We start from the raw sequence: 26,313 nt of genomic DNA, 5'->3' as shown, positions 1-26,313 counted from the left end.
GCTAACGCCGGCTTTTTTCTGGCCGCACCATAAAAAAAACTCTGGTATTGAGAGTCCACATAAAGGCTGCGTTAGGCTCCAAAAAAGGAGCGTAGAGCATATTTAACTCAGCTTCAACTCTCGATACCAGAGTTGCTTACGCAAGCGGCCAGCCTCAAAAACGTGCTTGTGCACGATTCCCCCATAGAAAACAATGGGGCTGTTTGAGCTGAAAAAAAACCTAACACCTGCAATAAAGCCGCGTTCAGCTCCTAACGCAGCCCCATTGTTTGCTATGCGGAAACACTTCCTACGTCTGCACCTAACACTCTAACATGTACCCCGAGTCTAAACACCCCTAACCTTACACTTATTAACCCCTAATCTGCCGCCCTCGCTATCGCTGACCCCTGCATATTATTATTAACCCCTAATCTGCCGCTCCGTAAACCGCCGCTACTTACATTATCTCTATGTACCCCTAATCTGCTGCCCTAACATCGCCGACCCCTATATTATATTTATTAACCCCTAATCTGCCCCCCACAGTGTCGCCTCCACCTGCCTACACTTATTAACCCCTAATCCGCCTCACTAACCCTATAATAAATAGTATTAACCCCTAATCTGCCCTCCCTAACATCGCCGACACCTAACTTCAATTATTATCCCCTAATCTTCCGACTGGAGCTCACCGCTATTCTAATAAATGTATTAACCCCTAAAGCTAAGTCTAACCCTAACACTAACACCCCCCTAAGTTAAATATAATTTACATCTAACGAAATTAATTATCTCTTATTAAATAAATTATTCCTATTTAAAGCTAAATACTTACCTGTAAAATAAATCCTAATATAGCTACAATATAAATTATAATTATATTATAGCTATTTTAGGATTAATATTTATTTTACAGGCAACTTTGTAATTATTTTAACCATGTACAATAGCTATTAAATAGTTAAGAACTATTTAATAGTTACCTAGTTAAAATAATTACAAAATTACCTGTAAAATAAATCCTAACCTAAGTTACAATTAAACCTAACACTATACTATCATTAATTAAATAAAATACCTACAATTACCTACAATTAAACCTAACACTACACTATCAATAAATAAATTAAATACAATTCCTACAAATAACTACAATGAAATAAACTAACTAAAGTACAAAAAATAAAAAAGAACTAAGTTACAAAAAAACAAACATAAGAAAAATATTACAACAATTTTAAACTAATTACACCTACTCTAAGCCCCCTAATAAAATAACAAAGACCCCCAAAATAAAAAATGCCCTACCCTATTCTAAATTACTAAAGTTCAAAGCTCTTTTACCTTACCAGCCCTGAATTCTCATTAAAACTTTTAATATGAAACACAATGTTTATATGAACATCACTATATAAGAAATATATATAACTCTTAAAGAATATCTATCTTTAAACCCTTTTTAAGCTTTAATTTAGCGCTAACCCTAACACACCTTTTTTCATAAACCCTTTGCGGGGCATGCCCCAAGAAGTTCAGCTCTTTTGCCTGTAAAAAAAAACATACAATACCCAAGCCCCCCAACATTACAACCCACCACCCACATACCCCTAATCTAACCCAAACCCCCTTAAATAAACCTAACACTAAGCCCCTGAAGATCATCCTACCTTGTCTTCACTTCACCAGGTATCACCGATCCGTCCTGGCTCCAAAATCTTCATCCAACCCAAGCGGGGGCTGGCGATCCATCATCCGGTGGCTGAAGAGGTCCAGAAGAGGCTCTAAAGTCTTCATCCTATCCGGGAAGAAGAGGCGATCCGGACCGGCAACCATCTTGATCCAAGCGGCATCTTCTATCTTCATCCGATGACGACCGGCTCCATCCTGAAAACCTCCACCGCGGACTCATCTTCTTCTGGCGACGTCCAACTGAAGAATGACGGTTCCTTTAAGGGACGTCATCCAAGATGGCGTCCCTCGAATTCCGATTGGCTGATAGGATTCTATCAGCCAATCGGAATTAAGGTAGGAATATTCTGATTGGCTGATGGAATCAGCCAATCAGAATCAAGTTCAATCCGATTGGCTGATCCAATCAGCCAATCAGATTGAGCTCGCATTCTATTGGCTGTTCCGATCAGCCAATCAGAATATTCCTACCTTAATTCCGATTGGCTGATAGAATCCTATCAGCCAATTGGAATTCGATGGACGCCATCTTGGATGACGTCCCTTAAAGGAACCGTCATTCTTCAATTGGACGTCGCCGGAAGAAGATGGGTCCGCGGTGGAGGTCTTCAGGATGGAGCCGGTCGTCATCGGATGAAGATAGAAGATGCTGCTTGGATCAAGATGGTTGCCGGTCCGGATCGCCTCTTCTTCCCGGATAGGATGAAGACTTTGGAGCCTCTTCTGGACCTCTTCAGCCACCGGATGATGGATCGCCAGCCCCCGCTTGGGTTGGATGAAGATTTTGGAGCCAGGACGGATCGGTGATACCTGGTGAGGTGAAGACAAGGTAGGATGATCTTCAGGGGCTTAGTGTTTATTTAAGGGGGGTTTGGGTTAGATTAGGGGTATGTGGGTGGTGGGTTGTAATGTTGGGGGGGGGGTATTGTATGTTTTTTTTTACAGGCAAAAGAGCTGAACTTCTTGGGGCATGCCACGCAAAGGGCCCTGTTCAGGGCTGGTAAGGTAAAAGATAAAAAAGGTAAAAGAGCTTTGAACTTTAGTAATTTAGAATAAGGTAGGGCATTTTTTATTTTGGGGGTCTTTGCTATTTTATTAGGGGGCTTAGAGTAGGTGTAATTAGTTTAAAATTGTTGTAATATTTTTCTTATGTTTGTAAATATTTTTTTATTTTTTGTAACTTAGTTCTTTTTTATTTTTTGTACTTTAGTTAGTTTATTTCATTGCAGTTATTTGTAGATATTGTATTTAATTAATGTATTGACAGTGTAGTGTTAGGTTTAATTGTAGGTAATTATAGGTATTTTATTTAATTAATTTAATGATAGTATAGTGTTAGGTTTAATTGTAACTTAGGTTAGGATTTATTTTACAGGTAATTTTGTAATTATTTTAACTAGGTAGCTATTAAATAGTTCTTAACTATTTAATAGCTATTGTACCTGGTTAAAATAATTACAAAGTTGCCTGTAAAATAAATATTAATCCTAAAATAGCTACAATGTAATTATAATTTATATTGTAGCTATATTAGGATTTATTTTACAGGTAAGTATTTAGCTTTAAATAGGAATAATTTATTTAATAAGAGTTAATTAATTTCGTTAGATTAAAATTATATTTAATTTAGGGGGGTGTTAGTGTTAGGGTTAGACTTAGCTTTAGGGGTTGATACATTTATTAGAATAGCGGTGAGCTCCGGTCGGCAGATTAGGGGTTAATAATTGAAGTTAGGTGTCGGCGATGTTAGGGAGGGCAGATTAGGGGTTAATACTATTTATTATAGGGTTAGTGAGGAGGATTAGGGGTTAATAACTTTATTATAGTAGCGGCGCGGTCCGCTCAGCAGATTAGGGGTTAATAAGTGTAGGCAGGTGGAGGCGACGTTGAGGGGGGCAGATTAGGGGTTAATAAATATAATATAGGGGTCGGCGGTGTTAGGGGCAGCAGATTAGGGGTACATAAGGATAACGTAGGTGGCGGCGCTTTGCGGTCGGCAGATTAGGGGTTAATAAGTGTAGGTAGCTGGCAGCGACGTTGTGGGGGGCAGATTAGGGCTTAATAAATATAATATAGGGGTCGGCGGTGTTAGGGGCAGCAGATTAGGGGTACATAAGGATAACGTAGGTGGTGGCGCTTTGCGGTCGGCAGATAAGGGGTTAATAAGTGTAGGTAGCTGGCAGCAACGTTGTGGGGGGCAGATTAGGGCTTAATAAATATAATATAGGGGTCGGCGGTGTTAGGGGCAGCAGATTAGGGGTACATAAGGATAACGTAGGTGGTGGTCGGCAGATTAGGGGTTAAAAAAATTTAATCGAGTGGCGGCGATGTGGGGGGACATCGGTTTAGGGGTACATAGGTAGTTTATGGGTGTTAGTGTACTTTAGAATACAGTAGTTAAGAGCTTTATGAACCGGCGTTAGCCCAGAAAGCTCTTAACTACTGACTTTTTTTCTGCGGCTGGAGTTTTGTCGTTAGTTTTCTAACGCTCACTTCAGACACGACTCTAAATACCGGAGTTAGAAAAATCCCATTGAAAAGATAGGATACGCAATTGACGTAAGGGGATCTGCGGTATGGAAAAGTCGCGGCTGAAAAGTGAGCGTTAGACCCTATTTTGAGTGACTCCAAATACCGGAGGTAGCCTAAAACCAGCGTTAGGAGCCTCTAACGCTGGTTTTCACGTCTACCGCCCAACTCTAAATCTAGCCGTTAGGGTTTATTTTATAGGTAAGTATTTAGATTTAAATAGGAATATTTTAATTAATAATATTAATATTAATTAGATTTATTTTAATAAGAATTTAGTTAGGGGTGTTAGAGTTAGATAGGGTTATTATACTTAATATATATATATAATATAATAACGATATTAATTATAATAACCCTAATATAATTAGGGTTAATATAGTTAATATATATATATTATAATAACGATATTAGCTATATTAACCCTCATATAATTAGGGTTCATATAGTTAATATATATATAATATAATGACTATATTAAAGGATTACTTTCTGTTATAATTTTTAAGCTAAACAACTAACATATTAAAGTTAATAAACATTAATTAAAACCTACTGACCTATATTTTCTCCAAAACGAAGTTTCATAACGTTCCAAAAGTTATATCTTTTATTCGCCGATGATGTCACGTTATCCTGCCCACTATTTTCAGCACTGTGTGTTCAAAATACTTAAACCAATAACTTTGTGTTTAAAGCGCCATTTTGAAACCTAGGTATTGTAAACGAATTGGCACAGAGCAAAGGATACCCACGGAGTGGGTTTGGAAAACAATTAAATTTGCAGACAAGATTTCTGATATATACGGTAGACATATGTTAATGAAATGCTATTGATAAAAAGCGTATTTGGGGTAGTTAGTTAGTAACAGGCATAGAAAATATTTACTTACAGTGGCCCTTTAACTATATTAACCCTAATATAATTAGGGTTAATATAGTTAATATAGGTGGTGGCGGTGTAGGGGGGTCAGATTACGGGTTAATCTATTTAATATAGGTGGCGGCGGTGAAGGGGGGGGCAGATTAGGGGTTAATCTATTTATTATAGGTGGCGGCGTTATAGGGGGATTTAGATTATAGGTAAAAGAGCTGATTTCTGTGTGACAATGCCCGCCAAAAGCCCTTTTAAGGGCTGATAAGAGAGTCGGTTACTTTGGGGCAAAGCCCCGCAAAAAGCCCTTTTAAGGGCTGGCAATAGAGCTGTTTACTTGGGGGTAATGCCACGCAAAAAGCCCTTTTCAGGTATATTTGTAGGGTTTGACTTAGGTTTAGTGTTAGGTATAGTTTAGTATTTTAGGGGTTAATTAATTTAATATAGGTGGCGGCGGTGTAGGAGGATTAGATTAGGGGTTAATTAATTTAATATAGATGGCGGCGGTATAGTGGGATTGGATTAGGGGTTAATTAATTTAATATAGGTGGCGGCGGTATAGGGGGATTAGATTAGGGGTTAATTAATTTAATATAGCTGGCGGCGGTATAAGGGGATTAAATTAGGGGTTAATAATTTTAATATAGCTGGCGGTGGGGTAGGAGCTCACATTAGGGGGTAGTTAATGTAGCTGGCGGCGGGGTAGGAGCTCACATTAGGGGGTAGTTAATGTAGGTGGCGGCGGGGTAGGAGCTCACATTAGGGGATAGTTAATGTAGGTGGCCGCAGGATAGGAGCTCACATTAGGGGGTAGTTAATGTGTGTGGCGGCGGGGTCCGGGAGCGGCAGTTTAGGGGTTAATAACTTTATTAGGTGCGGCGGGGTCCGGGAGCGGCGGTTTAGGGGTTAATAAAAAAAATTATTATTAGGAGAGTGAGGGGGGATAGCGGATAGAGGGGTATACGTGTCGGGCTAAGTTTGGGAGGCGTGTTAGACAGTACGGGTGATTTTATAACTTAGTCAGGTTTTGTAGACGCCAGCAGTTTCTAAAGTGCCATAAGTCACTGGCCACTCCAGAAATTTGTACTTACGCAGATTTCTGGACATCGCTGGTTTGTCAGACTTACAGCACTTTAGCATCTGATGGTGCCGTATATAAGATAGCTCGAGTTGCGAGCTGAAACTATGGGGGGCGGGGGTTCCCTCGCTTGCGCCGCAAACTACGATCTATATCGGATCGCGCCCCTGAACCGCATCTCAAAGTGCCATGAAGCAACAATTATAATAGGATGAGGGGCCTCAGTGAAAAAAAAAAAAAATGCCCTGATGATAGGAGCAGACAAGCTACTCAAAAAAATGTAAGTTTATTAAAATAATTAAAATTATTATTTGCATTTTTAAATTTGATGATTTTTATTGAGGTTTTGCAAAATACAAACATAGAACGCCTTTTGACAACAGCAAAAGAAAAGATACTAGTACAACTGAATAAAACAATTTGACAACTGTGAAATAGACAGTGAGTAGGCTAATGGAACCTCGATTTTATAATATTATGATGATGAAATTAGTTGACCAATAGGAGACACATTTTTAGACCATAAGGTCCAAGAGTAGATAAGACAACTTGTGGTCGGATGAGCAGCTCTGTATGAGCGTAAGAAAGCGAAAAGTGAAAATACAATATTGGGGGGTAGATATATCAGCGGGTAAGCACCGCTCTGTAAATAAGGGAAAGGTCGGGGAGCCATATATAAATATATATATATATATATATATATATATATATATATATATATATATATATAGGGGCAATTTTAAGAAATATAGAGTTATACATAACATCAGATACTAATAAAATAAAGAACAAATGGTAAATAGACTTATAGTGCAACAGTTAGGTCCATTCTTGTAGCCTTGTCACAAGCTCGAAAACATATACAGGTGGCCCTCGTTTTACAACGGTTCAATTTACACCGTTTCCGAATAACAACCTTTTTTTCCAGTCATGTGACTGCTATTGAAAAGCATTGAGAAGCAGTGCATTTATTAAAATAGCCAGTAGGTGGAGCTGTCTGCTTGTGTTGCACCAAAGCCAAGCAAGCTGAAATTAATCAGTTTAACCAGACCTGAGCTATCGAGCAGATTTCAAAGGAACAAGATCTTCCTGTCTATAAATCAGTCCAGATTGGAATGCATAGAAACAACTGTTTGCAGAAAAATGCAAGTGAAGTCTGTGTTGTGTGATTACTGTATTAGGTTTATAATGCTGTTTAGCAAATGTTTTTGTTCATTTAACTTAGTTTAATTATATATTCTGTGTTGTGTGATTATTTTATAAGGTTTATAATGCTGTTTAGCATTTAAAGTCTTCATTTCAAAGCTTTAAAAATAATGTATTAGGTGTTACTTATGACAATTTTGAGAGGGGCCTGGAACCTATCTCCCTCACTTCCAATTGACTTACATTATAAACTTAGTTTCAATTTACAACGGTTTCGATTTACAACCATTCCTTCTGGAACCTAACCCCGGCGTAAACTGAGGGCTACCTGTATATCTATAAGGAAGCAAAATTGTATGGCAAAACTAGTAACTGGGCTAGTAACTGGACTCATTGAACCCACCACTTCAGATGTAGATCTACAGTCACATATACAGTAGGCCTTTAAACGTTAAAAGAGTATCAGGTGATATAGCGATAATGGCAGATATCAGGAATTGTAGATTTTAGACCTTTGTTACAGAAAGAATATGGCTTTAAACTACAGCAAAATACATAAGACATTGAAAGTTAGATACAAGAGGCCACTATAGGTCCAGTCCTTCATAGAAAATATGTGGCATAATTCAACCGCTAGTACAAGTCAGGTAACATAACGTATGGGCCATCTACGAAATAACATATAAAATAGTAATAATATAGTATAAGCAGCATGCAATATACAATGTTATGGCTTGTAGAATGACCTACTGATACTAGCGGAATGTACAACCATCTGAATCCCTTACAATATATGAAACATTTGGTGATGACTTGATACACATTAGATAATCATCTTTTTCGTCAGTGTAACATTAAAGATAAGTTTGGTATAGGTATATCAGGTAGATTTGGATGGGGAGCCCAGGATGGAAAGTAAAATGATGAGGAGCATTAAAATATGAAATGGCAATATAGCTAGGTCAGGGGAGCTGGTTACTATAGCTGTCATAGTAGAGAGGCTAGGCCACAGACTAGTAATACTAAAGTAGTGAAAGGCATTAACCTCTAGGGATTTTGTTAGCACATACAAACGTATCATTGATCCCAATAGGGAGGTAACTGTGCATGTACCAGCTACTCTATGACATATTAAAAGCTACAAGGTATATAATTATAATATATGTATGATGCTTTATAATCATAGGTAAAAGACAACATTATTGCAATAAACAGAGGTCTGTCTAAGCAAGGGAAGATTAGTTATAGCTGGCTGCATTGGTAGAAGCTGTTAATGTAGCATGTAACTCAAATCTGCCAGGACCTGGCGGAAGAGCAGCATTACATATATTTGAAGTGTGGGGCATTGTGTGTTATAGAAGTAGCTAACATACTCTGTAGGGGAGTCTGTAGGAACAAGCTTCTCACCTGTCAGGTAGTGAAGTTCCTACGGAAATATCTCTGGTGAAACTTGTAGGTAACCCTGATGCTAGCTCAGATATGTAGGAATATGTAGATATGTAGGAAAACAACACTATTAACAAATAACTATAAGCCAATTGGCTTTCCCAAGCAGCCCTCCAAACACATCCCCCAAGGAAAACATTTAGCATGGAGACAAAAAGGAGCAACCAATTGTTTAAGATAGTAATTAAGAACCATGTCTTACAGTACAATTTCTCAGAGGTATATGCTCAGGCCGTGGCATCATAGTGATGAAAAATTGTGTGAAAGTATTTGAAAAGATAAGAACAGTACAGGTCCTATATAAACATTCATTAAGCTATATCTTGAAGGGCTATCGTGCACATGTTAATAACAGAGTCACACAGGAGGCCGGTCAGGAGCCATACAGAATTAGCCTACTCCAATTCTGAGATGGGGTAACGCTGTAGCTGATAGTCCAGAAAGGGGCACAGTGGTAAGTACAGGAACTATTCTCCTTCCGACAGCATATGTGACATGGCTCATATGACAAGAAAAGTCATCTGCTCCGGTGCGGGTCATCTGGGCTCTCGGTAAAAGGATCAACCTTCTCTCCAGCAGGTAGGTAATATTAGACTTCGGTAGCGGATCATCTGGGAGCTGCTCGTAACAGGGTAAACAGAATAACATCCTTACATCTATGCATTCGCTCGGATCACTCAGCTCCGCCTGTATTTCCCAGCTCCGTGAATCAGTCCCATCCTCCGGTGTCTGGGTGCGGGAGTAGCTCGCACAAATAGTGAGTGGTGGAGCCTCTGAGGACTGCCTAAATTTGCTGCCTGTTCGAAACAACGGGGCTGATCTTGGCCCATCCTCCCGTCTCCTTAAAGCTGAGTCCTCTTCAACGCCATAGTTTCCCCTAATTAGTACCGTATCTATACACTCGAGCTCCTCTGTTTGTGGCGCAGATAGGCAGTTCAGTATTGTCGTTAGATCTTCAGCTAGACTCCGATAATGGGTCTCCAGGAGTCTCTGAGTGCTCAACTCCCATGTTTGCAGAGCGTCCATAATGGTCGGCGTAGTTACATATAAGCTGTGCTCAAAAGTTCCACGTGGCATAATGAAAGCTAATTCTTTCTGTACAAATAGCTCAAAAAAGAACGATCTGTCCTTACTTTGAATGTAGAGCAGCTAAGATTGGAATTCAGCTGAATAGCAAAATAATTTCAGGCTCTGAAGTATATTTTAATTGCTATATTTTTAGCTGAAAGCCAGGAGCTTCCCAAAAACATGTCTGACTGCTTTAGTCGCTGGCTCCGCCCCCCATTATTTGCATTTTTAAATGAAAACAAAATGATGTCAGTACTTTGTAGAGTGTCAGATATTAGTTGATGTGCAAGAGATGTGGAAAGGGCACATTAATTAAAGGGATACCATACTTAAAAACATTTCTATTGTGCATGCAAATGAGCAGCATTTACATGTTGTCTAAAAATTAAGCGACAGTAAACAGGTTTTCTTCATAAGATTTAGACACTGCATGTGTAAATGGTAAATACTGTGTATAACTTACAGATTTTTCTTAACTACAAAGCAGCCAAAATTCCTTGAAATACCCCCTGACCTCCACAGATGACTCAGCAACCCTGTTTATCCAACTGCAGCCTAACATCCACTCTTTTGCTTTTGTTGAGGGCGTACTCCTGGCTCTCCTAACAGCTATAGTAAATAATGTATAATCACATGTGTTGTCAATCACTGATTATGTATAGTGCAATGCTATCTGTTTATTCTACATTGTTTGGTGCCCAAATTTGGTCACACATTTATTATGTAATTAATATGGATTAACATCCTGACGAGTAACATATGGGTAGGATATAGTATTCACTTTATCTGTAATCCTTGTTCTATGCCAGAATGTAGATATATTATTGCTCTGTGAAGAAGAGATGTAGCTGGCTTTATGCCAATCGTTTCCCTTATCTTTCATTTTACCTGATCTAGTACAAGGCAATTTAAAGGGACGTTAAACTAAGTATTCCATTCTTCCTAAAATGATTAATTATGAATCATTAAAAAAAAAAATTGCAGTAAACTTTCATTATTTATTTTGTCTGCTTTCTGCGTAATTTAAGTATGCAAACTGCAGTGTTCCCACTCCCCCATAGAAGCTGGAGAGCATTCCATGAAATGCAATAACCTGACCCAACATACTGCACAGTGATTGGTTGACATTATCAGGAACTCATTTTTATTTGTCCCTAATCGGCCACTGCAAAAAGGGAGTGAGATTAAAAAAAAAAAAAAAACTTTCAAGAGACTTTTTAACGGTTGTTCCCCAAGCATGAAAAACAATGCATAGTTTATCTAACAAAATGACAGTTGTAAATTATTTTTAAAACATTTATTTTGCATGTCTATGTTTTGCAGTGCAGCAAATCATTTATTACAATCAATAAATATGGGACTTTAATTTCCCTTTAAAGGGTCACTAAAGTTAAAAGAAAAGTTTCATAATTCAGATTAAGGATGCAAATAAATAATAATAAAAAAATACAATATACTTATATTATGAAAACTTACACATTTAATTTATATACACACTTTCTGAGGCTCCACCTCCTACTGAGCATGTGCAAAAGGGCACAGTATATGCATTTTGTGATTGGCTGATGGCTGTCATATGATATACAGGGTGGGAACATTGGATAAACATTGACATTTGCCAGAATATATACCACTACTCATTTCAGGTATAAAATAAGTGCTATAGTATTGTCCTTAGTTTTGTGTGGCATATACGAGAAAGCAGCTCTTACCTCTTTTGGCATTTCTTTAGGAAAGAAGAAATATGGTATAGCTGCTATGGCCGCTAGACTTGATGCTACTATAAATCCCAACCACCAAGCCCCTATCCAGCGTGGGTCTTTAAGAGTGAGAACAATCTCATCTGTAAAAACAAGGAAGATTAGCATTAATTGTAAAGCATTGCACAACATGGAGAATTAAAAAGGCACTGTATAGTTGTATTATTATTATTTATATTGTGCTGATTTTCCGACTCCTAACCAAGCCCTAAATTGTCAGATGTAGACTGAAGTATACAGATTCCTGCTGCTCTTGTTTGTGTAATACGTCTTTTCATATACAGGGGAGGGTCTGTTCTTCCTGCTTTCTCAGCCCTTTTCAGTGGGTGTCCCAGCCTAACAGTGTTAAACTGGGAGCTTCTAAATAAGTTTTTAAAAGGTTTTTTATTGGATTTTTAGATCACTATTTGTGCATATTCTTCTTTATACTAGTGTCTATTACATTAAGTTAAATTAAAATAGTGAAAGGCACATATTGAGCACAAAGAGGCTGCTTCTAGGGTGGTAACTAGCCATAGAAAAAGCTATTATGCTATTATTCATTCCCAGGTTGAACACTTCTCTCTTTTAATTTATGCAAAATATGACGCTTAGGGAAGTCTCCCTAAGTGTGATGCGGGAATCCAGACGTGGACCCGTTGCTCAGTGTGCCTAGAGGGATATGGCTGCACCTCACTTATGAGGCCCACAATAGGCCGAAACGTACGTCTGGGGTTTTGCTGTTTCTCTCGTTCAGAAGAGGGATTGCCTGGTATTTTGGGGCTCGACTGCACTGTTAAAGTGAATGTAAATTTTGATGCTAAAGTGCCCAGTTTTTAAAATTTGATTAAAAACAGGGTCACTTTAATTCATAAAAATTTACATTTCACTTCTGCTGTGAATAAAAACTTACCTTTTACTCTTGACAGCAGCTCCAGCTTCCTCCACCCTTCGCAAAGCCTCTTCCTGGGTCTAAAATGAGGAACCCGGCTTCCTCCAATCACGGCATTGAATCGGACACTGATTCCCCCGGGGGGGGGGGGGGGGAAGCCATGATTGGAGGATGACCCATCCATCATTTCTGACATCAGAAATGGCTTGCGATGACCGGAGGAAGCTGGAGCAGCTGTTAAGTTTAAAAGGTAAGTATTTTTTCGCAACAGGAGTGAAATGTAAATTGTGATCAATTAAAGTGCCCCTGTTTTTAATCAAATTTTTAAAAAACGAGCACTTAAGCATCAAAATTTACATTCACTTTAAGTCAGGATCAGACTGATATGCTACAGGAAAGTTCTCTGTGAAAGGCACATGTTGAGCAAAAAGAGGCTGCTTCTTGGGTGGTAACTAGCCATAGAACAAGCTATTATGCTTAGACATGTGCAATTCATTTCGGATCAATTCGGAAATTCTGAAAATTCAGCAAATTCGGAGATTCGGATCGATCCGAATTTCCGAATTAAAATACTGCCGAATTTACCGAATAAATCCAAATTAGTTCGGATTTATTCGGTACATTCGGATGGCCATGGATTACACTAGTATTGTACAGTATATTAGGTTATATCCCTCTGCTAACGGTTACACCTAATATAAAGTACATAATACTAGTCTAATACACAGCACACATACCGAAATTCCAAATTTCCGAACCGAATCGAACCGAATCCAGCTGAATATTTTTTAATCCAAAACGAATCCGAAACGAATTCATTCGATGTTTTCCGAATTCGAATCGATCCGAAATTCGAAAAACTCCGAATCGATCCGAAACAAATTTTTCGATCATGCACATATCTATGCTATTAATCGTTCCCTAGTTGAGCGCTTCTCTCTTTTTATTTAAATTAAAATAGGTGTTTACTGTCCCTTTAATCTCTGTATATTGTGTCAATGTTATTGTGCACTTTGGCTGCCAACGAGAGTTGCAATGCTTTAGAGCATTCTCTGGGAGTTAAAGGGACAGTCAACACCTTGTAAGCAAGACATGTCTGTCGTGTTACTATAGAATAACATATCATTCAGGTCTAAAAAATGTAAAGCAAATTAACATCATGTTTGCTGCAATTGTTTTTCAGCAGCCAAACTGCACCCTCCACATTATTTTGAGGAGCTAATATGGGCTTTAGTCTGCAGATTACATTAGCATGTTCTATCTGAATCACAAAATTACATTTCTGGGTTTTGTACCCCTTTGTAATCACCGTTTCTCCAACATTGGTGTGTCCGGTCCACGGCGTCATCCTTACTTGTGGGATATTCTCTTCCCCAACAGGAAATGGCAAAGAGTCCCAGCAAAGCTGGTCACATGATCCCTCCTAGGCTCCGCCCACCCCAGTCATTCTCTTTGCCGTTGCACAGGCAACATCTCCACGGAGATGGTTAAGAGTTTTTTGGTGTTTAAATGTAGTTTTTATTCTTCTATCAAGTGTTTGTTATTTTAAAATAGTGCTGGTATGTACTATTTACTCTGAAACAGAAAAGGATGAAGATTTCTGTTTGTAAGAGGAAGATGATTTTAGCAGACAGTAACTAAAATCGGTTGCTGTTTCCACATAGGACTGTTGAGATGAAGTAACTTCAGTTGGGGGAAACAGTTAGCAGACTTTTCTGCTTAAGGTATGACTAGCCATATTTCTAACAAGACTGTGTAATGCTGGAAGGCTGTCATTTCCCCTCATGGGGACCGGTAAGCCATTTTCTTATTCAAAAACAAACAGAATATAGGGCTTATTATGGGCTAAAAAACTGGTAGACATTTTTATGGGCTAAATCGATTGCTTTATTTGTGCATATTATTCAAATTTAGGCTAACAATTGACATTTATAATCTTGGGGAACGTTTATAAAACGGCAGGCACTGTATTGGACACCTTTTTCAGTTAGGGGGCCTTTCTAGTCATAGACTGAGCCTCATTTTCGCGCCATTAATGCGCAGTTGTTTTTTGAGAACAGGGCATGCAGATGCATGTGTGTGGATCTAAGAATCTCTGAAAAAGCTTTTAGAAGGCGTCATTTGGTATCGTATTCCCCTCAGGGCTTGGTTGGGTCTTAGCAAAGACTGTATCTGGGACTGTATAGGGGTTAAATTGAAAAACGGCTCCGGTTCTGTTATTTTAAGGGTTAAAGCTGAAATTTGGTGTGCAATACTTTTAAGGCTTTAAGACACTGTGGTGAAAATTTGGTAATTTTTGAACAATTCCTTCATACTTTTTCACATATTCAGTAATAAAGTGTTTTCTGTTTGAAATTTAAAGTGACAGTAACGGTTTTATTTTAAAACGTTTTTTGTGCATTGTTGACAAGTTTAAGCCTGTTTAACATGTCTATACCTTCAGATAAGCTATGTTCTATATGTATGAAAGCCAATGTGTCTCCCCATTTAAATTTATGTGATAATTGTGCCATAGCGTCCAAACAAAGTAAGGACAGTACTGCCACAAATAATGATATTGCCCAAGATGATTCCTCAAATGAGGGGAGTAAACATGATACTACATCATCTCCTACTGTGTCTACACCAGTTTTGCCCATGCAGGAGGCCCCTAGTACATCTAGTGCGCCAATACTTATTACCATGCAACAATTAACGGCTGTAATGGATAACTCCATAGCAAATCTTTTATCCAAAATGCCTACTTATCAGAGAAAGCGTGATTGCTCTGTTTTAAACACTGAAGAGCAAGAGGACGCTGATGATAATTGTTCTGTCATACCCTCACACCAATCTGAAGGGGCCATGAGGGAGGTTTTGTCTGAGGGAGAAATTTCAGATTCAGGAAAAATTTCTCATCAAGCTGAACCTGATGTTGTGACATTTAAATTTAAATTAGAACATCTCCGCGCACTGCTTAAGGAGGTGTTATCTATTCTGGATGATTGTGACAATTTGGTCATTCCAGAGAAATTATGCAAGATGGACAGGTTCCTAGAGGTTCCGGTGTCCCCCGACGCTTTTCCTATACCCAAGCGGGTGGTGGACATAGTAAATAAAGAGTGGGAAAAGCCCGGCATTCCTTTTGTTCCTCCCCCTATATTTAAGAAATTATTTCCTATGGTCGACCCCAGAAAGGACTTATGGCAGACAGTCCCCAAGGTCGAGGGGGCAGTTTCTACTCTAAACAAACGCACTACTATTCCTATCGAAGATAGTTGTGCTTTCAAAGATCCTATGGATAAAAAATTGGAAGGTTTGCTTAAAAAGATTTTTGTACAGCAAGGCTACCTTCTACAACCAATTTCATGCATTGTTCCTGTCACTACGGCAGCGTGGTTCTGGTTCGAGGAACTAGAAAAGTCGCTCAGTAGAGAAACTCCATATGAGGAGGTTATGGACAGAGTTCACGCACTTAAATTGGCTAACTCTTTTATTTTAGATGCCGCTTTGCAATTAGCAAAATTAGCGGCGAAAAATTCAGGGTTTGCTATTGTGGCGCGCAGAGCGCTTTGGCTAAAGTCTTGGTCAGCGGATGTGTCATCCAAGACAAAATTACTTAACATCCCTTTCAAAGGTAAAACTTTATTTGGACCTGATTTGAAAGAGATTATTTCAGACATCACTGGGGGAAAGGGCCACGCCCTTCCACAGGATAGGTCTTTTAAGGCTAAAAATAAGCCTAATTTTCGTCCCTTTCGCAGAAATGGACCAGCCTCTAATTCTGCATCCTCTAAGCAAGAGGGTAATGCCTCACAACCCAAACCAGCCTGGAAACCAATGCAAGGCTGGAACAAAGGTAAGCAGGCCAAGAAGCCTGCCACTGCTAACAAGACAGCATGAAGGAGTAGCCCCCGATCCGGGACCGGATCTGGTGGGGGGCAGACTCTCTCTCTTTGCTCAGGCTTGGGCAAGAGATGTTCAGGATCCTTGGGCGCTAGAAATAGTTTCTCAAGGTTATCTCCTGGAATTCAAGGAACTACCCCCAAGGGGAAGGTTCCACAAGTCTCACTTATCCTCAAACCAAATAAAGAGACAGGCATTCTTACATTGTGTAGAAGACCTGTTAAAGATGGGAGTGATACACCCAGTTCCAATAAAGGAACAAGGAATGGGATTTTATTCCAATCTGTTCGTAGTTCCCAAAAAAGAGGGAACGTTCAGACCAATTTTGGATTTGAAGATCCTAAACAAATTTCTCAGGGTACCATCGTTCAAAATGGAAACTATTCGAACGATTCTACCCACCATCCAGGAAAGTCAATTTATGACTTCCGTGGATCTAAAGGATGCGTACCTACATATCCCTATCCACAAGGAACATCATCAGTTCCTAAGGTTCGCTTTTCTGGACAAACATTACCAGTTTGTGGTTCTTCCATTCGGATTAGCCACTGCTCCAAGGATTTTCACAAAGGTGCTAGGGTCCCTTCTAGCGGTTTTAAGACCAAGGGGCATTGCAGTAGTACCTTACTTGGACGACATTCTAATACAAGCGTCGTCCCTGTCAAAGGCAAAGGCTCATACGGACATCGTTCTAGCCTTTCTCACACCTCACGGATGGAAAGTGAACAAAGAAAAGAGTTCTCTGTCCCCGTCAACAAGAGTTCCCTTCTTGGGAACAATAATAGATTCCTTAGAAATGAGGATTTTTCTGACAGAGGTCAGAAAATCAAAACTTCTAAGCTCTTGTCAAGTGCTTCATTCTGTTCCTCGTCCTTCCATAGCGCAGTGCATGGAAGTAATAGGATTGATGGTTGCAACAATGGACATAGTTCCTTTTGCACGAATTCATCTAAGACCATTACAACTGTGCATGCTCAAACAGTGGAATGGGGATTATACAGACTTGTCTCCAATGATTCAAGTAGATCAAAAGACCAGAGATTCACTCCGTTGGTGGCTGACCCTGGACCATCTGTCCCAGGGAATGAGCTTCCGCAGGCCAGAGTGGGTCATTGTCACGACCGACGCCAGTCTAGTGGGCTGGGGTGCGGTCTGGGAATCCCTGAAAGCTCAGGGTCTATGGTCTCGGGAAGAGTCTCTTCTCCCGATAAACATTCTGGAACTGAGAGCGATATTCAATGCTCTCAGAGCTTGGCCTCAACTAGCAAAGGCCAAATTCATAAGGTTCCAATCAGACAACATGACGACTGTAGCTTATATCAATCATCAAGGGGGAACAAAGAGTTCCCTAGCGATGAAAGAAGTGACCAAAATAATTCAATGGGCGGAGGATCACTCCTGCCACTTGTCTGCGATCCACATCCCAGGAGTGGAAAATTGGGAAGCGGATTTTCTGAGTCGTCAGACATTTCATCCGGGGGAGTGGGAACTCCATCCGGAAATCTTTGCCCAAATAACTCAATTATGGGGCATTCCAGACATGGATCTGATGGCGTCTCGTCAGAACTTCAAGGTTCCTTGCTACGGGTCCAGATCCAGGGATCCCAAGGCGACTCTAGTAGATGCACTAGTAGCACCTTGGACTTTCAACCTAGCTTACATATTCCCACCGTTTCCTCTCATTCCCAGGCTGGTAGCCAGGATCAATCAGGAGAGGGCCTCGGTGATCTTGATAGCTCCTGCGTGGCCACGCAGGACTTGGTATGCAGACCTGGTGAATATGTCATCAGCTCCACCATGGAAGCTACCTTTGAGACAGGACCTTCTTGTTCAAGGTCCATTCGAACACCCAAATCTGGTCTCCCTCCAACTGACGGCTTGGAGATTGAACGCTTGATTCTATCAAAGCGTGGGTTTTCAGATTCGGTGATAGATACTCTGGTTCAGGCCAGAAAACCTGTAACTAGAAAAATTTACCATAAAATATGGAAAAAATATATCTGTTGGTGTGAATCCAAAGGATTCCCATGGAATAAGATAAAAATTCCTAAGATTCTCTCCTTTCTTCAAGAAGGTTTGGAGAAAGGATTATCTGCAAGTTCCCTAAAGGGACAGATCTCTGCTTTATCTGTCTTACTACACAAAAGACTGGCAGCTGTGCCAGATGTTCAAGCATTTGTTCAGGCTCTGGTTAGGATCAAGCCTGTTTACAGACCTTTGACTCCTCCCTGGAGTCTAAATCTAGTTCTTTCAGTTCTTCAAGGGGTTCCGTTTGAACCCTTACATTCCATAGATATTAAGTTACTATCTTGGAAAGTTTTGTTTTTGGTTGCAATTTCTTCTGCTAGAAGAGTTTCAGAGTTATCTGCTCTGCAGTGTTCTCCTCCTTATCTGGTGTTCCATGCAGATAAGGTGGTTTTGCGTACTAAGCCTGGTTTTCTTCCTAAAGTTGTTTCTAACAAAAATATTAACCAGGAGATAGTTGTACCTTCTTTGTGTCCGAATCCAGTTTCAAAGAAGGAACGTTTGTTACACAATTTGGACGTTGTCCGTGCTCTAAAGTTCTATTTAGAGGCTACTAAAGATTTCAGACAAACATCTTCCTTGTTTGTTGTTTATTCTGGTAAAAGGAGAGGTCAAAAAGCGACTTCTACCTCTCTTTCCTTTTGGCTTAAAAGCATCATCCGATTGGCTTATGAGACTGCCAGACGGCAGCCTCCTGAAAGAATCACAGCTCACTCCACTAGGGCTGTGGCTTCCACATGGGCCTTCAAGAACGAGGCTTCTGTTGACCAGATATGTAAGGCAGCGACTTGGTCTTCACTGCACACTTTTGCCAAATTTTACAAATTTGATACTTTTGCTTCTTCGGAGGCTATTTTTGGGAGAAAGGTTTTGCAAGCTGTGGTTCCTTCCGTTTAGGTGACCTGATTTGCTCCCTCCCTTCATCCGTGTCCTAAAGCTTTGGTATTGGTTCCCACAAGTAAGGATGACGCCGTGGACCGGACACACCAATGTTGGAGAAAACAGAATTTATGCTTACCTGATAAATTACTTTCTCCAACGGTGTGTCCGGTCCACGGCCCGCCCTGGTTTTTTTAATCAGGTCTGATGAATTATTTTCTCTAACTACAGTCACCACGGTATCATATGGTTTCTCCTATATATATTTCCTCCTGTCCGTCGGTCGAATGACTGGGGTGGGCGGAGCCTAGGAGGGATCATGTGACCAGCTTTGCTGGGACTCTTTGCCATTTCCTGTTGGGGAAGAGAATATCCCACAAGTAAGGATGACGCCGTGGACCGGACACACCGTTGGAGAAAGTAATTTATTAGGTAAGCATAAATTCTGTTTTTTTTCTGTTGATAATCATTAGGTACATTTTTCAGATGATTGTAATTCATTTTAAAAGTTTTAAATGCTTGTAAAACACACATTTTGGGTTAATCACACTCCCTTTATCTGCAGATAATTTGCTTTCCAGTAATTAAAGGGACAAACAGATAAAAAAAAATAACTGTGCACGTGTTTGTAGAACTAAATGGCAGCAGCTTTTAAAACAATGTTATACATTAGCAAAAACACTAGATGGCAGCACTATTTCCTGTTATGTAGTGTTAAAGATGTGTGCACGCTACCTATTTAGGTATGTCTTCAACAAAGAATATTATGAGAACAAAGCAAAATTGATAATAGAAGTAAATTATAAACTTTTTTTTAAAATTGAATTTTCTATCTGAATTAATAAAGAAAGAAAATGTGTTTAATTTCCCTTTAATTTAGGAAGCATATATGACAACAAATATTTAATCTCTCTTTGAGTTTTGGTTATGTTTTTACATGGTTAATATTGTTTTGCAATAGACACCAGTTACCACAGTATTAAATATTTTTGGGGTGTAGTGCTCCTTTTTTGTATATTACATTGAAGCTGCCTATTAAAGCATTTACATGAAGTTATTTCAGAGGTGCTGTGCAGCATCTCCCGGTTATCGTGCCATAATACAATAATGTGCTGGTCAAGTGCACACCAGAAATTGCAGCTGCACCAGCTGAGATGGAAACAGAACGACTAAAAAGCAAAGCAAGAGATTACTTTCCGCTTCGCTTAGCAGCATCACACCTTGTCATACGGACTCAATTTTAGGAAAACAGCCGTAACCATTTTTATTGGCTGAAGTGATTTGTTTGTAAAGAAAAACTCAGCCCCAGCCAAATATCTGAGAAAACTGTAACCAGACAGCAAAGCTGCCTTACCTGAGGGTATCTTGTCAATGTCAACATAATAGCGCAGCATTGCTGACCCCAGAATAAATCCCAGGCCTGGGCCCATTAAAGTCACAGCAAAGAGGATTCCTGCAAAGTACAAACAGGGTGTAAATATAACAAGCTGATAAACAGTGACACTCATTTACCCACTGGCTGTTAATGAGTTAAAATTAATCTAGTCAATACTTTTTAATATAACTGTATATTATAACATCCATTGTAATATGTGTTAGAAATCATGTTTTTATGTAATCAGAGAAGTATTTTGTTTCCATTTTTTTATTTTGAAGGCACAATATACTCAAAATGTAACTCCCATATAAATTGTAGTTATGATTAGAACTACAGAGGTTGCAGCATCCTGTTATTATTAAGGGGTTATGCCTTGGATTGCACAACAATGCACTTTTGCTAACAAAAGTTTTATATATATATATATATATATATATATATATATATATATATACATATATATAAATATATATACTGTATAGAGTTATTGTTGCCATGCACTCGCTACTATCTTGCAAAATAGTGCAGGTGTGTTTTCTCCAAATAATGTATCCAATTACATTACCATGAGGGCACTCTTAGGACTTAAAAACTTGTATCTTTATTTATTATACATTAAAATTGTAAAAGTCAACATTTTGGCTTTTAGTTAAATCCTTTTTCAAGACATTATTTTCACCAATCACTTGTATTTTGTGTCCTTGTGATATATACAGTATATATACTGTGTATGTGTATATATATATATATATATATATATATACACACACACAAAAAATATATTAGTGGGAGGGGAGAGATAATACAGGGAGTGCAGAAATATTAGGCAAGTTGTATTTTTGAGGATTAATTTTATTATTGAACAACAACCATGTTCTCAATGAACCCAAAAAAACTCATTAGTATCAAAGCTGAATAGTTTTGGAAGTAGTTTTTAGTTTGTTTTTAGTTATAGCTATTTTAGGGGGATATCTGTGTGTGCAGGTGACTATTACTGTGCATAATTATTAGGCAACTTAACAAAAAACAAATATATACCCATTTCAATTATTTATTTTTACCAGTGAAACCAATATAACATCTCAACATTCACAAATATACATTTCTGACATTCAAAAACAAAACAAAAACAAATCAGTGACCAATATAGCCACCTTTCTTTGCAAGGACACTCAAAAGCCTGCCATCCATGGATTCTGTCAGTGTTTTGATCTGTTCACCATCAACATTGCGTGCAGCAGCAACCCCAGCCTCCCAGACACTGTTCAGAGAGGTGTACTGTTTTCCCTCCTTGTAAATCTCACATTTGATGATGGACCACAGGTTCTCAATGGGGTTCAGATCAGGTGAACAAGGAGGCCATGTCATTAGATTTTCTTCTTTTATACCCTTTCTTGCCAGCCACGCTGTGGAGTACTTGGACGCGTGTGATGGAGCATTGTCCTGCATGAAAATCATGTTTTTCTTGAAGGATGTAGACTTCTTCCTGTACCACTGCTTGAAGAAGGTGTCTTCCAGAAACTCACAGTAGGACTGGGAGTTGAGCTTGACTCCATCCTCAACCCGAAAAGGCCCCACAAGCTCATCTTTGATGATATCAGCCCAAACCAGTACTCCACCTCCACCTTGCTGGCGTCTGAGTCGGACTGGAGCTCTCTGCCCTTTACCAATCCAGCCACGGGCCCATCCATCTGGCCCATCAAGACTCACTCTCATTTCATCAGTCCATAAAACCTTAGAAAAAATCAGTCTTGAGATATTTCTTGGCCCAGTCTTGACGTTTCAGCTTGTGTGTCTTGTTCAGTGGTGGTCGTCTTTCAGCCTTTCTTACCTTGGCCATGTCTCTGAGTATTGCGCACCTTGTGCTTTTGGGTACTCCAGTGATGTTGCAGCTCTGAAATATGGCCAAACTGGTGGCAAGTGGCATCTTGGCAGCTGCACGCTTGACTTTTCTCAGTTCATGGGCAGTTATTTTGCGCCTTGGTTTTTTCCACACGCTTCTTGCGACCCTGTTGACTATTTTGAATGAAACGCTTGATTGTTCGATGATCACGCTTCAGAAGCTTTGCAATTTTAAGAGTGCTGCATCCCTCTGCAAGATATCTCACTATTTTTGACTTTTTTGAGCCTGTCAAGTCCTTCTTTTGACCCATTTTGCCAAAGGAAAGGAAGTTGCCTAATAATTATGCACACCTGATATAGGGTGTTGATGTCATTAGACCACACCCCTTCTCATTACAGAGATGCACATCACCTAATATGCTTAATTGGTAGTAGGCTTTCGAGCCTATACAGCTTGGAGTAAGACAACATGCATAAAGAGGATGATGTGGTCAAAATACTAATTTGCCTAATAATTCTGCACTCCCTGTATATATACTACTGATTTCAATAGTATAAACAATTTGATGCAGTCACATCTATTGGTGCAGACCCTTATAAATTTAGATATATATAATCTTGATAAGAAAGATAGTTATGGAATTTCGACAAATACCATAAAAAAGTAAAGTATATCAGCACTCTTTTGTTGAGAAAAGTCATATAAGTTTATTTCAGAGAAGGATCCTACAATCAGGAGACCCCTGTCCCATCAATGAGCAGAAAACCTGCACATAATGAAAACACATTAAAACAGATGCCTAGCACACAATTGACTGGCCAGTCATATCTAGCATTAACCCAATCCGATTTTAGTACCTCGTATAACAGATAACTTTATATAAAAAATACAATAATGTCTGCTCACAAACATGCTATCTAATAAAAACAGCAATATATAAACACATTATAACAAATATATAAATGTATCTCTATAACAATGTAGCGTAAAACTAGAGACACTAAACAGATTGTAAATACTGCTGACTTTCTCAGCTTCGTTAACAGGATAGGACTGTCCCACAGATATGTAGTAAGTAATCGCTGTGAAAGTAGCGGATATTGTTGATAGAGAAAAGAAAATTCTTTAAATGTTACAATTCCTTTCTGTTTCACATCATAAAGTATTCGATAAAGACGATAAAGACATATTCATGTGCAATATTCACTCCCCAAAGGGAGTATGAGGTTAAATACTTTTTTAACTATAACTCAGTGGGTGTAGTGTATTTAATACACTGCTCCTGCCCCAAATTCTATGTAGGAAAAACGAAAAGGTTTTTGAAAGATCGAATTCAAGAACACAGAGATGACATCTCACACAATAGAGATACTACCATAGCTAGACATTTCACACAGTGCCATCAATCTAATGCATCACAGTTAAAAATAATGGGGATTGATAAGGGTATAGTGAATAATAGAGGTGGTGATAATAATACAATATTATTACAGAAAGAGACTCATTGGATCTATATGCTGAAAACTAGATACCCCAGAGGTTTAAATGAGAGATTGGAGTTTGCTTCATTTCTCTAGGGATATTAAGAATTTAAAATTGACATGGTGTCTGTCATATCCTGTGCTTTTTGATGACACATTTGAAAGTACAATTGTATATATACTCAAATCCTATATATGTCAGGTATTACGGTACCTTTGATCACAAAAACATACTAGGTCTGCTATTACCACTATGATGTAATGAATAGGGGTGGAATTTTGGGTATTAGAGGAAGCACCTAAACCTGAACAAATTAGCCCTGAGGAAGCCCCGATATGTTTGGAGCGATATAGGGGTGAAACGTATGTAGGCAAGCTCCCTGTGATGCCACACTAATTGACTTTTGGCAAGAGAAATCCCACAGATCGATATGCACCACTGAAACAAGCACCAGAAGCAGTGGAAGACAACACCTCTTCACAAGCGTGAGTCAGTTCCTGATTGTAAGCAGCGCACACCTGAGCGTCCCAGAGATGGCGGAGGAAGAGTGAGCTGTTTGCTTGCTGGCCCTGGAAAGATCCCTGCCTGTGTAACGAAAACATTCACAGGAGAAAGGTAAAGGGACTGGATATCACCGCTCACAGCCTGGATGTGTGCACTTTTGCTTCGTGTAGTCTGCCCTGGAGAGACATACAGCCCTGAAGAGGCGGAGTAGCGCTGGACTAAGCGCAGTGTATGTATACCGGGAGATTTAACAGGCGACTCACCTGATGATACGGTAACTAAAAATACATGGTCTTTACAGTATCAACCTGCCAGTAACTTCAAAGTTGAGAGCAATATGGATAAAAAATACTGAAGATAACTGTTTGCTGTATCTGTTTTACTGGACATGTTTGTTTCCACAATGGTGCTAAGTGTGTGTATATATCCACTATTTCAGCTATGCTAGCATGGGAAGTTCTAAAAGACTTTCACAGCGATTACTTGCTACATATCTGTGGGACAGTCCTATCCTGCTAACGAAGTTGAGAAAGTCAGCAGTATTTACAATCTGTTTAGTGTCTCTAGTTTTATGCTACATTGTTATAGAGATACATTTATATATTTGTTATAATGTGTTTATATATTGCTGTTTTTATTAGATAGCATGTTTGTGAGCAGACATTATTGTATTTTTTATATAAAGTGATCTGTTATACGAGGTACTAAAATCTGATTGGGTTAACGCTAGATATGACTGGCCAGTCAATTGTGTGCTAGGCATCTGTTTTAATGTGTTTTCATTATGTGCAGGTTTTCTGCTCATTGATTGGACAGGGGTGCGCTGATTGTAGGATCCCTCTCTGAAATAAACTTATATGACTTTTCTCAACAAAAGAGTGCTGATATCCCTTACTTTTTTATGGTATTTGTCAAAATTCCATAACTTTATCTTTCTTATCAAGATTATATATATATATATATATATATATATATATATATATATATATATATATATATATATATACATATATATATATATATATATATATATTTAAAAACTTTAATGCCGTATTAAGTCAGTAAAACCTATTTTGTCAATATTCCTACATGTAAGTGATTACTAGTAATAAAGCAATAAGTGTTACAAGTAAAGTGCAGCACAATGCTGCCTACTGGATAAGTCACTTCATTTGGAATAGGCATCTAAGGACTTTTTAGAAGACATAAACCCTAATTAAATCAACTTGGGACCCTGCCTGCCCATGATCTGCCTGCAGTTATCATTACACAAGGAAATCCTTGTGCAGCGCTGACCCTGATCTTGCACAAGAGCAGGGCCTGTCAATCACCTCAAACAAATGTGTGTGTTGTCTTTTCATTTGCACGTGCAAGCCTGAACCACAAGGACTCCAAGAGCTGCTTGATATCTGGAGCCCATCTTTTGTACAATGCTTGACACTAGGCAGTAGAATATGTAAAGGGATCTGCTAATGTATAACTTAGGGAGCCCCTGGGAGTTCGAAGTAACGGGAAGGGGACTTGACCGTTGGAGGAATTAGGCCTAGTGTGTGATTGGTTGGGAGTCTGTAAAGGGGCGGGCTTAGCACGCGCTGTTACGCTTTTAAGGAAAGAGCGGGAGAATCTGTCATCAGATTAGTTATCAAACTTATGTGGAAAGTGCTTGTCGTTGGAATTACTTGTGATGGCGCAGTTTGATGCGATTTTCGCGGATTCTGCTATGTTGTCTGGGAGCATTAGTTCCCTACCGGAGCAAGTCGAAGTGCCTGTATAGAAGGGTGATTCTTTGCCTAAGGGTAAGACGGCCAATTTAGGCCAAAAAGTGGTATTTAAGGGGAAGAGGCAAGTTAGTAAAGGTGACGGCCCGCCGAGGC

At 39.2% G+C, this 26,313-nt stretch overlaps 1 protein-coding gene across 6 annotated transcripts in view; it reads right to left on the bottom strand.

Moving 5' to 3' along the window:
* SLCO2B1 (solute carrier organic anion transporter family member 2B1) overlaps nucleotides 1-26,313 on the bottom strand; it is a 490,516-nt gene that overhangs the window by 140,306 nt on the left and 323,897 nt on the right. For all 6 annotated transcript variants that reach the window (XM_053708763.1, XM_053708761.1, XM_053708765.1 and 3 more), the window contains 2 exons: nucleotides 20,587-20,685; nucleotides 11,525-11,655 (listed from right to left, as the gene is read on the bottom strand). In XM_053708763.1, the coding sequence (XP_053564738.1) occupies nucleotides 11,525-11,655; nucleotides 20,587-20,685 (230 nt within the window). The remainder of the gene's footprint in view (nucleotides 1-11,524; nucleotides 11,656-20,586; nucleotides 20,686-26,313) is intronic.

This window comes from Bombina bombina, chromosome 3 (assembly GCF_027579735.1).
Source record: "Bombina bombina isolate aBomBom1 chromosome 3, aBomBom1.pri, whole genome shotgun sequence".
In the NCBI taxonomy this organism is placed as follows: domain Eukaryota; kingdom Metazoa; phylum Chordata; class Amphibia; order Anura; family Bombinatoridae; genus Bombina; species Bombina bombina.
This window is presented reverse-complemented; position numbering and strand designations above follow the sequence as displayed.